At 37.6% G+C, this 17,883-nt stretch overlaps 1 protein-coding gene and 1 pseudogene across 1 annotated transcript; one reads left to right on the top strand and one right to left on the bottom strand.

The window, feature by feature from the left end:
* Positions 1–3,248: 3,248 nt before the first annotated feature.
* LOC116199330 lies at positions 3,249–7,737 on the bottom strand (annotated as a pseudogene).
* A 5,891-nt stretch (positions 7,738–13,628) lies between these two features.
* On the top strand, positions 13,629–17,863 carry LOC116200581 (anthocyanidin 3-O-glucosyltransferase 2-like). Its single transcript, XM_031531414.1, has 3 exons — positions 13,629–13,632; positions 16,978–17,326; positions 17,464–17,863. Exons 1-3 carry the CDS (start codon positions 13,629–13,631, stop codon positions 17,861–17,863), a joined length of 753 nt encoding a protein of 250 aa, XP_031387274.1.
* The last annotated feature ends 20 nt before the right edge of the window (positions 17,864–17,883 follow it).

The following is a 17,883-nucleotide window of genomic DNA, read 5'->3' as shown; positions in this document are numbered from 1 at the left end:
GACCATTAAAAAAAGGAGTAGGAAATGGACCACAGATATCAGTATGTATGATTTCGAGAAGCTCAGAACTCCTTCAAGAACCCTTGGATGTCTTGTTGGTCTGCTTTCCCTTTATGTAGTCCATACAAGTCGTAAAATCGGTGTCGTCCAGAGTCTTTAAGACTCCTTCTTTTTCCAATCTCTTAATCTTCTCTAAAGAGATATGTCCTAATCTCTTATGCCAAAGTAGAGATGAATTTTCATCCACAGAATTTCTCTTAATACCAGCAGTTGCATGCAAACATAAATAATTCTGCTCAAAGTCGGGATGTAAATCAACTTTAAAGAGATTATCAATCATGGTACCACTACCACTTTCAGAATTATTTCTAAAAATTGTCAATTTATTCTCAAATAAAAATTAGTAGTCAAATACAACCAGTCTGGAAATAGAAATCAAGTTTCTAGAAAATTCTGGAATGTAAAAGACATTATTCAAATCTAAAACATATCCCGAAGACAGAATTATCCTAAATATCACAACTCCAACGACTTGAAAGCGTCTCTTATTTCCTGAGTAGACAAATCTCTCACTTTCCATCGGATTCCTTAGGTTGAGAAAGCCCTGCATGGTGTTCACAATATGGATTGAAGAACCAAAGTCAATCCACCATATATTCTTAGGAGCTTCCACAAAAAATGATTCATGACATACTAAATAAATTGAGATACCTCTCTTTTCAAGCCACTTCTTATATTTGGGGCAATCTTTCTTTACATGCCCATCATTCCTGCAGAAGAAGCACTTTACCTTACTGCCATCCGTCTTGGGTGGCACCTTATACTGCCTCTTCCCATGATCTTTCTTGCCCTTACCCTTTGGACGGGTAGCCAGATGGGCAACTTCAGGCTTGTCATGCTTCATCCTCTCCTCCTCTTGAACACACATGGTCAAGAGTTCTATAATGGACCACTCCTCTTTATGGGTGTTGTAGGAGATCTTGAAAGGTCCATACTCGGTTGGTAAGGAGTTGAGAATGAAGTGAACCAAGAATGGCTCAAAGATATCAATCTTCAGTGTCTTGAGTTGAGCTGTCAAGTCTCTCATTTCTGTAATGTGTGCACGTACTCCCTTTGAACTATCGAAGGTCTTGCTAGTCAATCTCTTCATTAGGGTACTTGCCAAGGCCTTATTTGATTTGGCAAATTGTTCCTTAATTGCTTTCAGAAAATCCTTAGCTCTAGTCACCTCACCAATAGCTCCCCGTATGCTTTTACTCACACGGGACTTCATGAGCATGAGGCTTAAGTGGTTGGATTTCTCCCACCACTCATACATCTCCTTGACCTCAGGCCCATCTGTATCTGTGGGAGCAAGTGGCTCCTCCTCGCGGAGCGCATAGTCCAGGTCCATGTACCCCAGAGTGAAAAGAACTGACTCCTCCCAGTCAGAAAAATTTTGTCCATCAAGTATAGGAACATAAGCAATATTTTCAAGAACAGATTAAGGAAGTGCTGCAAAAATCAAAGATATCAATTAAGTGCTATGCAAAATAAGAAATAACCATATATAGTAAATTCCTCCTCCCTTTGGGGATAGGCCGCAAAAATGCATGAATTTACTAGTGAGACAAGCGAATTTGATAATTAAGATGAAACTATTCAGATCTAGCTAATCGGGTAGGCAGAAGGTTGGGTCGGGCTGCATCTCCTTCACCCGACTCCTCCCGAAACCTGCGAAACCCTAAGCGCCCCACCTCCCGAGAACCCTAGCCACCGCCTCCTCTTACCGGAACCCTAGCCACAGCAGCGCCCGTCATAGTCACCTTCTGCGACGGCAGCAACCACGCCATCACTAGCCATGATGGTCGCCGGTTCGGCCTGAGCTCGAGAAACGAACTGAGATTGTGAGGAGATTCGGGACAGCTCGGGAGGACAGAGACCAAGCTCCTCCGCGACTGCATATCGCAGAGGTTACCGCAGACTCCAACTCGCCGGGGCTGCAATCAAGACGTACAACGCGAGGCACACCCCGCGACCCTCACAGGTCGCTGCAGCAGAGGTCACGATCGTGGCTGGTCTGGTTCGCGACCACAAGTAATAGGGCTGCAACTGATTTCTGTCGCGAGAGAGGCACGCCCTCCGCCATGCCCGAGACCGACGTGCTTGTCGGCCGCCTCCTTCAGCCGCCCCAAAGGGCTTCCCGCGGCCACCAGATGGCCCAAAAGTCAAAACCCCCAATTTCGATCCAATTAACTTTAATTGACCCTAATCTGGCCCGATTAAGGCTAAATTCACATTAACCACATAAAAAAACAATAATTGCAATGATCGAAACCCTAATTGCAAGAATCAAATTTAATCAACCTTAATCGACAGGTAAATCGCAAACCCTAATTGCGTGATATTATAAAACCATCAAGCACGATTATAGCATCAAAGCATGGCATGAAGGTTGGCTCTGATACCAACTGTAAGATTAATAGTTAATCTAATAGCAATAAATTACGCAGCGGAATAAACTGACCTCCAGCCATTATCTTGATGACATCGATGATTTTCCACGTGTCTCACGATAGACCTGCAAATAAGACTGAGAGTTTCTTCTAACTCCTAACATCTCCGTATGGGACGTTTAGACGGAGACACAAGCCCTTTTACTTAGGCGGAGCTAGGGACCCCTCAGAATATTATTTTCTTATATATCCTCCCATCAAAATGGTAATAATTGTAATCCATAAGATATGGGATATCTCAATCAAATAAACGAATATTTTGTGACATGAGGGCCACATAAATAAGAGATTATTTCTTTAATTATGTAAATACATAATATATTCGTATAGATCTTATATACCGTGTACATTCTTATTACAAGGTTCGCACCCTTAATATTTTTTTTATCCATTGATTGGACATTATTGTTGAAGGAATATTTTCTCTTTCGATAGTTGAGATCAATCCATGTCCTTCAAGGGACTCTGTTGACATTACATACTGAAAAATTATGCACTAAAAAGATTGTATTTCTAATTTATTTGAACTTATTTAAGTATCACATTGACATTTTTATTTCTTAAAAAACACTATAAATAGGGATAATGCATGAAGGTGCAGATCATGTACAACGCACATGACCTTCTGGCTAATTAAAGTAACAAAGGTGGAAGATTCATTCTTAAAATTTTCCTTTTTTCCCCTTAATTTTCGAAAAGTATCAAGAATAATTGTGTAGTTGTGTCGAAATATATATAGCATCTCAAACAAATTCCATCATGTTTATTCAAGTCAGCGATTACACAAAAGCAGAACAGATTATACACAAAACCAAGCGAAGACGAAGGACGAGGACATTTGCACCAAGGTCCACGATCCGGGCGGACGAACACAACGCACCTTGTTACAAGCTCAAACACAGACCCAGCTGATATATTATTATATCATGACCTCTATTATTGCATTTATATATATGGTACACATTTCACAGAAGTATATATAGAACAATATTTGTTCCTACGGAAGGATTAGGAGGGAGAGCGTTATATGTCCGCATTCTCTTCCATTGAAATTGAGAATAAATATATTGTCCACCCGAAACCTTCCATCCAAGCAGGGCGAGCAGATATGCAGATTACCGCGAACAATAGAAGTGAGTTTATATATATGTATGTACATATATAATGGCATTGCGGCGCACCCTTAATTGGAATCACGGGGCCTCGGATGAACTGGAAGCCCATTCACGGGGATGAGTGTTGGGTCATATGACAAATTTTCATTAGGGTCTAGCAGATCCCAATCGAACCGATTGACAAGGCTGTGAACGAAGGTGAGAATCATAAGGCGGGTAAACTCTTTCCCCAGACACATTCTTGGTCCCCCTCCAAAGGGCACGAAGGAGAAAGGTTGAGGCCCCGTTCCCTCAAATCTTGATTCGTCAAATTCCTTCTCATTCGGATAGCAATTCGGATCTTTATGTGTGTACCCTGCGCTCCAACATAGCTATTGGACATACATACAAATAAAAAGAACATGATCAAAGTAATCTAATAATAATGTCATCGAAAAATACGCTAGCTTTGGTAGTATTTCAATTCTCTTCTCCCATTGAATCATGAAGATTGGTTTGTTTTATACCTTCCAACCTTTGGGAATGGTATGACCTTCAAACGTGATATCATCCAACGCCTCCCGGAAGGTACCGACGACCGGAGGAGCAATCCTCAGGACTTCAGATACAACACGCCACGAGTATTTCATTCCCTGCAAATCCTCCCAATTAAGCAACTGCCTTTGATGCTGCAATCTCCCTTTGCTCTGGTGAGAAAGTTTCAGAAATGCTAAATCGATTTAAACTTTCATTTTACAATAAAGATTTGAAGAAATGATTTGATTATTGAGTACGTGAAACTGAAGAAATGATTTGAATATTGAGAACATGAGTATATACGTTGTCGAGTCCATGCTGATGATATAATTTAGATTATAGAAGAATGAAACTAGAAGCCGCACTAACCCTGAAAAACTTTCTCATGGACTCTGGGCTGCTCGCCGAGATACTTTATGAGCAAAGAAATAGCAGACCTCATTGTGTCGTGCCCTGCAAAGAGTAGGCCAAACATTTCATTCACAATGTCTGCCTCTGGCAGCAACTTGCCGTTTTCATCTGCGTTCACGAGCAAGTATGTCAGAATATCCTCCATGGGAGATGCCACTTTCATCTCCAGCTCAAGCCTCCTCCGCCTCAGTAGCAGCTGGAGCTCCTTCCTTATCATGTCCGTCGCTCTCATCGCGCAATGATACTGGGTCCCGGGGATGTTCAGAGGGATTGCTGACAGCCCCTTGAGGAATATGTTGAATTGATAGAGGAGTCTAGACAAGAGCTCGGGTTCGATGATGTTCATTAAGATCCGACACGCGACTTGAAAAGTAAAGAATTTTATGGACGAGCATGCCTCCACCTTCCCTTTCCCTTCGTTTGTCAATGGAAGAAGGCATTCGTTAGTATACAACACAGGCATGAAAAAAACTTACGGCAACTAACTCATGAACATGTCCGGGCCAAAAGAACTCTCATGAACATGTCGAAATATGAATAATTTTAGGTTCAATACTCATGATGGGACTACCTACCTGCGCCTCTTTATATATACATGTATATGAATTCGTCTTATTAAATGTTTCATGGGCTTAAGTCCGGTGAGCCCTTTCCTTTTCCTCCTTATATTTCCACCGCCTTCCTCATATTTCTTTTCTTTATTTTATACTGTTGTGGCTCGGTTGTCGAAAAGAAAATGGAGGAAAGAGGTTACGTGGCCATTTTGTCTGAAACACAGAGACAGAAAGAGAGAGGAATTGGAATCAGCTTAGAGCAAAATCAAGTAAGAGAGAGAGGGAGAGGTATTGAGATAGGAAATCCTCATACAAGGAAGAGTTCGACTTTGCCCTCTGGTTTGATTGTGGACCGATTTCAAGTATGTATTGTGAATGTTCTTTTTGTTTTGTCAGTTGGTGTAGCTGAAACGGGAATAAAAGGAAACAGAGAGAAAGAAAAAAGGGGATTTTTGTTGCAGCTCTAGGTAGAATCGTACAAGAGCGAAGTAAGGAATGGAGTAGAATGGGAATCGGGAAATGGTTACGGCACTGTAAATGTGGAGTTCAACTTGCTTTCTTAGTTAATTACACCAGTTTTCTATATATTTTTCACTGAAATTACTCTTAGAGTCGTCTGTGTTGTTAGTAGTAGTAGACTTAAAGTTGTTTATTTGTATTTGGGTTGTCCTATTAGCAATTTGCTTGAGTACTCTTTTGCTTATTCTTGACAGCCTATAGGTCCAATGAAGAGTTGGTTGTGAAGATGGTTAAAGTAAAAAAGGACTATTAACAGGATTGATTTTGCTTCTTTGATGTCTTCGATTGTGTTAGGTTTGCTTATATGAATGCTAAGTGGTTGTTATTATTGGTGCGATTATATCCTTTCCGTTTTTTGGTCATTTTAAGGTCAATTCAGCATGATTCATTATGTGAAATTTAAGAGCACATGAGTATGAGATATAACTTGTTTCTTGCTATATTGATTTATAGGGGGTTGATGAGACCGAGAATATATACCCGGAAGGCTCCACTTGTTGAGTTATCTGTTTGGGAGTTTTTTATGAGTATTTTCTTCCATCGTAAAATGATAGTAAATATTTTTATGTATTGTTATAGAAGTGGAGGTGGCTAAATGATTGAGGAATATAATTTGATATATTTGTTGAGTATCCTAGTATCATTGTTTGGTTATAGCCATGGAACCGTTGGACCCGGCGAATTACAAAAGGGGCCTAATTAACCGCTGGACCCGGCATAATATAAATAAGGGTTTGATCAGCCACTAGACCTGGCAAAATATAAATAAGAGCCTGATCGGCGGCTGAACCCGGCGGAATAGAAAAAGGGGTCCGATCGACCACTAGACCTTCAAGGAATATAAATTGAGGTCAATTCTTACCATCAAAGGTTAATAGGCAGTCCCCGCTTATAAGATATGTTTATAAGGATATACGGATAATTTATTTGAGATGTGCCGGGTCACAGTATCATCACAACTTTGTCGCGAGGAACGCGATCCTATGGCTATATTATTATTGCTTAAGATTGTTTGCCGAATTAATTGTGTGAAAGGAATATGTTGGTATTAGACTTGATATTGCAGTAGAATATATATATATATATATATGATTGATTGTATGTGAATTATGATAGTATATCAATTCAATTACTTTGAAATATAATACTTACTGATATGCAGTTCACACCCCCTATATATATTTTTTTCAGATGAGCTATGAACTAGACCAGCAGCACATGAGAACTTTTTGGACTGTCGGGAATTAGCGTGAAGGACTTCTAGCTAAATCTGTTTATATTGTAGGTATTAAATTATGTACCAAATGCTTATGGATATGTTGCAACCTAAAATTTTTGGTTTGGTCGTTTTATAGATTACTCTGAGAATTATGCAAAATGTTAGATTATAAGTCTATGACCTTGAGACATATATAATATATATGTATGAGTATGTTGGTTGGATTACTTTTATATATATCTATATATTTATGAGCTAATAAGAAAATATATAGCAGGTTTGTGAAATGAATAGACATCCAAAAATTTTAAGGGAATTTCTGTAGATTTTTCGGGTCTTGACATCCTTGAACCACAAAAAATTGGATTTAATTTGGTTCAGTTCCAGATTATATGTTACCTTGCCAATGAGTCTCGAAATAGCCACGAGTAACCTCATCCATTTTCGGGACGCACTTCTTTAGCGAGTTGGTGTTAAATAAGCCCGCCATCATGAGCTTCCTCCGGACCCTGGCCTCGTCCCCGGTCAAGAAAAACAATGATCGCCCCATCAACTGCCGAACATGGGCAGGCCACCACTGGACCACCTTCTTGCCCTCATTGGAGAATAGAAACTTGTTCCCTGCGGGCCCGCACAGGAATACCATTGGCTCACCGAACAGGGAGGTGCTGAACACCGTCGAACCGTACCTCTCAATCCGATCCCTGACAAACTTATCCCCGTGCCCTGTCCAATTGTCTCGAATGAACTGTACCGATTCACCGATAAGTGGCAATCCGAAGCTTCCTTGGGGGAGGTTTGGATTGCCCGGTTTGGTTCGGAGGTTGATTCCGATGAGAAGTAAGGCAGGTAAGAGGAGAATAAGAGCTAATGCTGGAACCAATAGCTCCATAGCAAGGGGTCGAGGATCGTCGATCATGCTGGTTATGGGTTACGGAAGTTTGCGAAGAAACCGAGATTTATAGTAGAGTCCTTCAGTATTTTTCTTTATTTTTAAATTTTTAAATTTTTTCGCTTCCAGTCTTAATAATATTATTGTGTCAGCTAGAAAAGAGAGGGAAGAAAGAAAAACGAAAATTGCTAAATTGCGCTCCGTACCCTTGAGATATTATTAAATGACATTCAACCCATTCTTGATAATAAGATGACATTCAATCCTATTCTTAGCAAAGAATCGATACTCCACTCTATTGGCCTTATTGACCTATTATAAAAAGATTTTTTTTTTATCTTCAATCTTTAGTTATTTTCTCAACTTCGTCCTGATTCGTTTTCTTTGTCCTATCTTATCCTTAACGTGTCGCGGTTCGTCCACTTTCATTATACCATTTGAATTTCTGTCAAATCTATTAACGTGTAAATCTTTAACGAATGAAAAATAATTCTTGAAAACATGAAAGAAAAAGAAAACAACGGCAGGTATTCGGTTCAAGGCCGTCAGCAGTCATTGGGGTCTTGGGTTATATATAGGCGAGGGGAATTTGCTACGGGCAGAAACCCGACCTTTAATATTGACGTCCTAGACTAGGACCTAGTTTACTCTTGGGGATGGGGGGCCGTTGGCAGTCACACCACCATTAGTCGTCAATGTGGCTAATGGTCGCTCGCGACTTCACCAGGACGGTAGAGGCTGTTGGTTCGGTGCCACAAGTACCTTATATAAAAGTTTACTTATATGAAATTTTTCTGGAATAATAAAATAAAATTTACAAATTAATCGATAAAAAAAGGCGAACGCCAACAAGAAGTGGGAAAGGGTATGATTTTTTTTTTTGGATAATGGAAAAGGGGATGGTTTAGCATGCGACAACCATCATATCGATGAGGTCGTGCACCATTACCTACAGTGATCTTTGAAGGGTGCGAGCGCTCGCTGGCGAGCTCCGCACACCCCCCACCCCAAAATTAAGGCCGTGTATAAAATCTAGAAAACCAAATCGTACTGTAAAACCGTTCCGAATCGAACCAAAAAAACGAATTAATTGATTATGGGAATAATTCGGTTCAGAAATTTGAAGGGGAAATTGGTTACAGGGACGGTTACCGTTTTCAAAATTAAAAACCACGATTAACCGGCCCGTCCCGAATATATATCAAAGAGAGTTTAGCGTAGTGATGCATGCCCTCGCTTGGTAATCGAGAGATTGCAGGTTCGATACTCGTGTGGGACTACTAGTGCTCATTTATTTAGCTATTAGGATTTCTCCCATTGTATTAGCCCTTAGACCTCCCTTATAACTGAAAAATATATATTTTAATTATATAATTATTATTATTATTATTATTATTAATGTTCATGTAATATAAAAGTCAATAGTCAATAGAATCTTTGTCTTTGAGTCCCTAATTTTAGTTCGGCGATTCCCATTTCACTTTTACATATTGGTCTCTATATTTTATATATATATAATAATATTATATTATAATTATAAATAAATGTCCAATAATATAATCTAAATCCGTAATCGGCTAATTCTCATTTTTGTCTTTGTGATGTGTTGAATCTTTCATGAATGAATTGGAGTCCGCTAAGTTCTTGATTTCATTTTTTTATTTTCTCAATATCGGTTCGGTTCGGCTCGGCTCGGCTCGGCTCGGCTCTATTAACGGAACTGAAAAATTGATTTTATTTCGGGACGATTTTTTCATTCTTATACGGTTACGATTATTGAAATTCCCGAACCGAAAATTCAGGACGATTAGGTATACACAAAGGACTGTCCCGAACAGTCCCGTGCCCACGCCTACCATAGATAACCGAGGGACTTAGGGGACAATGGCAGCTATCGACCTTTAGTAGAATTCCTACAATTTCATCCCTTCTCTATTTTCTTTTCTATTTTTGTCCTAAATCTTTCTTTTTTCTTCTTTTTTCTATTTTCATTCTTCCGTTACCACACCTTTAGTTTTGCTGATGGGGAATATTAATGGAGGTCTACGTCAGACATATAGACACGGGGATGCTAATCCTCATTTCAATAAGAGAAAAAATCAGCAATATATATATATATATAATAAAAGGTAAAAAAATGAAATGCCAACACCAGTATCTCCGACATTGAACGGCGGGATGGAAGGGTGCAACAACCACTAGTTTTCATCGCTCGAAACATATTTCGGCCTAATCTTCTCATTGGTCATCCATGGAGGAATTGCAAAGAAATCGTCAGTGCAAAGAACTAGCATGATGATTTTGCTAGAGTAGGATTTCATTTTGCAAAGAACTTATATATCCAAATTAGAAAAATATTAATTAAAAGAAGTAAAAAAAAAAAGTGTCACCAAATCTTTTTTTGGCTGGATTGAGATTCCATTTTTATATATTTATTTCCTTCCATCTTTTAACTATTTATGAATTTTAGAGTCACTGTTAAACTGCAATAACTTTTGAAATTTATGGTTTTAGCTTCTGATTTATAATTTTCTTAGTTAGTTCAATCCAATTAGGACAATCGTAATACCATTTTTTTGGGCATTTTTTTCCCTTCTAATACAGTTTTCGATTATGGTTCGCAAAATTCTTATCCCAAAAATTTGAGACAATTATAATTCATATTGAAAATTGTAGCTAACCATCTCGTGCCCAACTCTAGTAGTGGGAGGCCTCATGAACGGCCACGCGGTGCTCTAGATGGTCGAGAACCTCCATATTAATAGATTTACCAAACAGTCAAACAGCAAAATAAAAGTGGACAAGCGGAATATTAAGAATAAAAATAAACAAGTAAAAAAAGAATTAGGAAGAATGTGTAAAGGTTAAAGGTTGGGGACTCCTAACGAAAATTATGTTAATTAAGTCACAAATGGTCAATGGGGTAGTTGTCATTTTTTCTCAAGAATGGGATGGAGTTTTATTTGGCAAAATCTCAAGGGTTGGTGCATTTTACCCTTATTATTTTGGCCTTAATTTAATTGAAAATCTTTGGGTGAATTAATTTATTTAATTGAAATTAAAGGTGACGATCGTATACATTGTTTTGCAGAAGTATGCATATATATAATAATGGCCACACCCCGAAAATGTGTTCTTTTTTTTTTTTCACCATCGAGATCATGCGTCCCTTTCGGGAATATATAGTTGCGTCATGATAATAGCCTTCTATGTAAATTCTAATTGATCTGTCAAAGCGATTGGTTATTTTTATAATACTTGATTGTAATCTCACGAAATTAGCAAAAATTATAAATTTACACACGATAATCATACGTTTCGCACAAATATATCTTTTCCATTTTTTTCTGTAGGATATATTTTTTTTCCAATTTTACTGAGGGAAATTCACTGGATTTTAATTTATATATGTGTGTGTATTCCAAGGTTTGAATGGAAAAAATTCACGTTGTAAGAGTTTTACCTCTCAATGGATCAACCCGGCTCGAACTAGATTAGTCGGGGCTTATTGAGTTTCTGGATAATAGGGTGTACACCAGTGTGTTGTTTATAAGCATTGGATTATTATACACAACAATGAAAAACCTAAAAGGATAAGAAAATTGCGACTTTTTTAGTTCAATCAAATTCAGCTGTGCTCTCTTCATTAATGATCGAAAATACAGGTACAAGGCCAACAATTTTCAAGGCCTCAAAATTGAGTTCACAGACTCAAAGCAATAGGAACACAGGCCCAGAATGAAAACCAGATAGACAAAAAGCATCAAAATTCAACACCCCAATTTGTCATGAGCTTATTCTGCAGTAGAGTCTTACCTCTTGCTTGAAGATTCCTAACCCCCAAGAGCCGACCCTGAACAGCATTCATTATAGCTTGCCATATGCCTTCAACAGTCATGGGTTCTCCCCCAAGAGCCGACCCTGAACAGCATTCATTATAGCTTGCCATATGCCTTCAACAGTCATGGGTTCTCCTCCATGTAGAACATGGTTTCGAGATCTCCAAGTAAAGTACAAATAGGCATGCCAGGCAATTTTCAAAGTAGTAACCTGAATAAATTTCCCTTTGAGAGTATTGATTGCCAAAGAGGACTCTTTATTCCAGGTATATCTCTGCCATGACCTGTCATATGCAAGAACTCCCTCGAATGGGCAAGAAAAGAATATAGAGTCTCTTGTCTCAGTTTCTTCATGACAGAAAATGCAAGTTGTATGAACACCAATACCCCATGTGGCAACTTTCTCAAGAGTAGAAAGCTTATTTTGAATTGCTAACCAACTAATAAAACAGTGTTTAGGAAGATATGGATGGAACCAAACCGGCTTGTACCACACTACTGGAAAATGGCTCCATAGAGACGGCCAAGATCCATCTCTATACGCCCATAGAGTCGGACGTTTCCATCTCTCATTTCCCTCTATAAAAACTGCATTGCAAATCATAAGACGAAATTTGCGGTCTCACCAGGTATAGAGAGGGAAAGTTGAGACAACCAATTCCATCTCTATACATGAGACAAACTGTCCCATCTCTAGGTTTGTCTCACGGGGAGAGACTGAAATGGTCGTCTCTAGTTCCATCTCGCAGGAGTGGGCTTTCTCATCTCCGTGACGTCTCAACAGGAGAGACAGAAAGGGACGAAGTGTTGTATCTCATGTTCTATCTCAAATTGATAAACAAAAATATTGGTCTCTATTTTCTGAGAGGGAACTCTCTGTCTCTTTTCCATCTCACTCATGGAATGAATTTAGGGATGGTAGGGACAGAAGTTCTCTTCCCTTTTCAGTAATTGAATGAATAATATGCTACATATATTGAATCGGAACCAGAACATGCTTTTTCACATCCATAACCACTTATATATTCACATACATACCACAATACACAAACATAACCTGGTTTTCATCCATTACCACGTAAATTCAACACCAAATCCATACAAATCACAAATCCATATCCCGAACATATCCAAGTTTGATCCACAAAACGATAATTCTACACTATTACCTGTGCCTTCTTGTTAGCTATTGGAATTTTTATTTCATTACACTAGGCTCACAGGCCTTCTCTATAATCGGAAAAAAAAAAAAAGTTAAGTTAATATCTACTGTCATGCACCGAGTGCTGTAGCTAATCGAGTAGCTCTAGAAGCATGCATACAAGCTCGTAATGAGGGACGTGATCTTGCTCAAGAAGGTAATGAAATTATCCGCGAGGCTAGCAAATGGAGTCCTAAACTAGCTAGAAAAGAAACTGAAAGTAATATAGAGACATACTCAAAGGAGATTTTAATACTATTTTTCCCCAAAAAAAAGGACTCAATTGTATATTTCTAATCCTCTTTATATAAATTTAATCACAAGAATAATATATTTTTTAGGGTTAATTACCTAAAAAAACACAAATTTTTCATATTTTATCAATTCTAGCACAAACTTTTTTCTTGACCTAAAAATGCACGAACTATCAATTTAATATCAACTTTAATACGCCTCAACTTTTTTGTTAATTTAAATGAGAATCTATGGCCATAGCTTCCAATCGAGGTCGGCAGCGACCTTATAGGGGCGACGGTGGGATTCCAATGAGGCCCTCATTGCCTGAATTTAAAAAAAGAAAAAGTAAAATCGAGAAAAGAATAAAGGGAGTAGGTGGTGGAAGTCTCATCGGCAGCCACCATTTCCCTAATTGGAGTCACCGAAGACCTTTACCGTCATGGTCAACCACGATTGGGCAGGCGGTGATTGTTGTTGAGGCGCACCGATCAAAAAAATGGAAGTCACGCTAAAATTGATATCAAATTGATAGTTTTCGTATTTTTAGGTCAATAAAAAAAATCGTGTTATAATTGATAAAATGTGAAAAGTTTGTGTTTTTCTTAAGCAATTAACTTAAATTTTATCAATATGGGTTAGTTCAAGCGATTCGACGCTTATTCCCCTTAAGTAAGATCTCGGGTTCGAATTTTATGAATGGAGAAAATTTATGTTGAGAGAGTTTTACCCACTTAGTGGATTGGCCCAACTCGAACTGAATTAGTTGGGGCCATTGGACTTTTTAAATACCATGATATATACCCAAAAAAAATTGAAAACTAATCACTAAACAACGACAATAGATTTAGCATAAGAGAGTAGAAGAAAGTTTATAATCTTGATGCGAAATAAGTAATTGCTTTTACAAATAATCTTTCTTAACATTTTACTCAATTAAATGTTTTAAAAGAACGTCTCAATTTTAAATAAATAAAAATAAATGGGAAACATTAATTCTATTGAATTTACTGGTTAAGATAATTGAAAATGACAGGGGAAAAAAAAGAATCAATAACTTACTAGAAATTATATTATGAATTTGTTGAACTACATTTTCATCCTCTAGTTGGATTACTTTACTAAAACAAAAACCAAATTTATTCGGTTACAAATTTATACAGACAAGTGCATGTACATCCATCGTGATTATGAATGAATTGGACCATTATATTATAGTAAACAATAAAAACAGGTCCATATGAAGGATAGTGGAGTATAGGGGATTTTGCCTATCTCACCCTATCCTTCCTTCTTTTTTTCTCAAAAAATTAATTTTGAAATTTTTTTATTTAATTTAAGTGTAATAATTTCTCGGTGTGTAACATCTACCATTCAAAAGTCCAACAGATCATATTAATTTAAATTCAGTCAATATTGGTCTTCAATTGTGGATTTTTTCTGATCACAAGACTCGCACCTAAAACATTATTTAATGGAAAAAACCATTGAATCACTTAAAAACAAGCATACTGTATATGAAGGGCGACAAGTAGAGTGGATTTTCCCACTCTCACTCCATCCTTTTTTATTTTATTATTTTCAATTTTTTTATTTAATTGAAGTGTACTATTTTTTATTGTGTGTACCACCTACCATCCAAAAGTCGAACAAATCCGATTAATCTAAATTCGAACAATTTCTGCCTACAATCATGGTTTTTTTTTCAGTTCACAAGTCTCGCACCTGGCATTGCTTAAGGGGGCAAAAGCATTGAATCATTGAAAAACTAATCCATGTTGTAAAAAGCTTATTTCAATTAATTTATGACCAATTTAGTCCCTTTTATTCGTGATGTCACAAATGTCATTTATGTTTTATAAAAAAAATGTCATTTTTAAATTTTATTTTTTTTCAGTATGCACCACCTACCATCCGAAAGTCGAATGGCCCAATTAATCTAAATTCAAGCGATATGGACCTATAATTGTGACTTTCTTCAATTAGAAGACATGCCCCGAGACATTGCTTAAGGGGATTAAGTATCGAATCACTTAAAAACTAATCCACATTGTAAAAAGTTTATTTCAATTAATTTAACAACAATTTAAGTGTTTTTTTATTCGTAACGTCACAAACGTGTTTATCTTTTTAGCGAAACACAAGGTTACGTCAACCTGCTAACTGAAACTAAGTTTCGCTTAGGCATGGACTTGATTGTGACCATGAGATAATTTTAATAAATTTCGAATTCCAACGACAAGTAAAATTCGTTCATTTAAAATTAGTGGGCAACTTCAAATTTATATATTATATTGTAATCATGATTATCTAATTAGATACTTTGAAATTTTATATCGTTTATCATCAGTAAAGAATTATTGATTTTTACACATAATTTTAGTTCTATTAGTAGATTCAGTTATACTCTATATTAATTGGTTATTAATAAATTATTATGATAAATCAAAAAATTGATGAAAAATATTTTCACTTGAGGCATCGCACAGGTGGATTGTACCCTAGTACTATATAAGGGCAAATTTCTTGTAAGGATGAATGTAAATAATATGAAGAGTAGTAAGAATTAAACTTTTATATAGATCAAAAGGGTGGAATTCAAATTCAAAATGACATATGGATTACTCGCTCCGCGCGCCGCCGGGAGTTTACCGAGTCATGGGAATTAATCAAACAAAGCTCGGATACCCTGGGTCAGAAAAATAAATAAAATTAAAATTTAAAAAAATACATATAGATACATCAAAAGCGATGTGAAAACTTTAAATACTCGAACGGACTTAAATTTTTCTTGAAATAGTAAAATAGTCTAAGATGCTCTGTAACTTGTAAGAGTTGAAGTAGGAACTAGGTTTGTTTAGATCGCGGGAAAGTTTTTGGATTTTCGGGAGTCTGTGAACTTTCCTCCTCAAATTGTCATATTTGGGTGGAAAATCAACCCCAGGAAGATCCCAACCGGGGGTGGGGGTGGGGGTGGGGGTGGTTTGTGTTGGGGAAAAAAAAAAAAAAACCCTGTCTGAGTCGGGAAAGATTTTCCTTCCGTTTTCTCAAAATACCTTCGTGAATCCCGCCGGTGTAATCTTAAAAAGAAATTGCAATCGCAAATTACCATTCACTTTCCTAGTAATTCAACATTTTACGAAACACAACAATCTTACATTCCAACTAATATTTCCCAGTAATTATGACATTCCCAGTAATCTAACCAAATCGATGCTGTCTAGAAAGTAATGGAATTATCATGAAATGAAAAACTCCATTCTGAATTTCGTGCTTTTCTAAATAATAACTGGCAACAGATAATAAACAGATAAATAGGTGACAAAATGTTTGGGTGTAATGGTTATATAATTCGTACGCTCATATAGTGGTTAGGGCTTTTAGTTTCATGGTTTTCACCCTTCTCCTCATTAGGAATGATAATGTGTGTCGTGTCGTGTCAAAATTTTCAAATACAGACACGACACGTTTAAATGCGAGTTGACATGGATACGATATATCTAACCCATTTAACTATGCATGTCTAAATGTATATGTATACTTACCTACACGATATGACACTATTACATTTAGGTACATATTATACATACATGATATGACACCATTAACTTTAATTACACATTACTACACGATTGACTTGATAAAAATACCATTAACAAGTGATTTATATAAACAAATTTAAATGATTTTAGTATACTTTCTTCTATAAATTCATATAATATGTTAAACAAATTTATTAAGACGACAACACATAATATAAATTGGTGTAACCGTGTATAAACAAGTTACAAGGATTGAACCCGTTTAAACACGTTTATTTATCGTGTCTAAACGGAGTTGACCGGTTTAGACACGAAACACATTTAGTTTTAACCCAAACCTGCTTAACTCCGTATCGTATCCATATTATATTATCGTGTCCTATCAAATACCGCCGACCCTACTTCTCACTATGACAGCTTCATTTACTCAAACTGTTCAGATTCTGAAGGAGATAAGGCCAGCAGTGTGGACGGTCAATCAGAACACGCCCTCGAAGTTATTCCCGGATTGGCTGCGATTCGTTTTGTTGATTTACCTGAGGAACTGCTCTCACCCGAGCCGATAATATTTGACAATCTCAGGAAGTTATTGCCGCGTGCGGATGCAGTTGTATTTAATTCCTATGCGGAAGTGAACCCCGCTCCTCTAATCTCAGACCTTAGGTCCAATTTCCGGAAGCTGCTTAACGTGGGTTGTACCAGTGTAAAGATTCCAACAGCAGTGCATGTTCCGTCGAGATTGGACCAAACTGAGTGCTTGGAGTTGCTAGATTATCAGCAGAAGCCAGAGTCTGTGGTGTACATAAGCTGCAGAATGGCGGAATGTTCTTCAGAATAGATTCGCATGCTAGCCGAGGCACTCGAGGGGAATACAACTCCTTCCATATGGTCACTCAAGGACCAGTTAAAGACACACTTACCACCAGGTTTTGCGGAGAGGACGTGCTCCTATGGGAAAATTGTTCTCTGGTACCGCAAAGCCAAATCCTCTCACATCCATCAACCAGGGCGTTTATATCACACTGGGGGTACAGTTTAGTGTTTGAGAGTGTCATCGGCGAAGTTCCCATAATATGCATACCCCAATGGATCGATCAATTCACTGATTCAAGGATGGTGGAGGACGTGTGGGGGATAGGAGTGAGAGTCGAAGTTCGTACAATTAGTAAGAATGGGATGGTTAAGTGCTTGAAGATGATTTTGGGAGATGGCGGAGGAGGAAAGAAGATGAGAGAAAAGATTAAGGCTATCAAAGAGGCGATAATGGAGCCCGTTGGCCCCAATGGGGGTGCTTCCAAAGATTTCAAGAGAGCTTGGCGGAGCTGATATCTACCCTGTTAAGCATA

Source organism: Punica granatum, chromosome 3 (assembly GCF_007655135.1).
Source record: "Punica granatum isolate Tunisia-2019 chromosome 3, ASM765513v2, whole genome shotgun sequence".
In the NCBI taxonomy this organism is placed as follows: domain Eukaryota; kingdom Viridiplantae; phylum Streptophyta; class Magnoliopsida; order Myrtales; family Lythraceae; genus Punica; species Punica granatum.
Note: the sequence above shows the minus strand (reverse complement) of the source record. Positions and strands in the feature narration are given on the sequence as shown.

Bases quoted from the DNA above. Each gene is read 5' to 3' on its own strand.
- LOC116200581 (XM_031531414.1), top strand. The intron at 17,327-17,463 runs GTCTGTGGTGTA...ACTTACCACCAG, and splicing joins GATTATCAGCAGAAGCCAGA to GTTTTGCGGAGAGGACGTGC.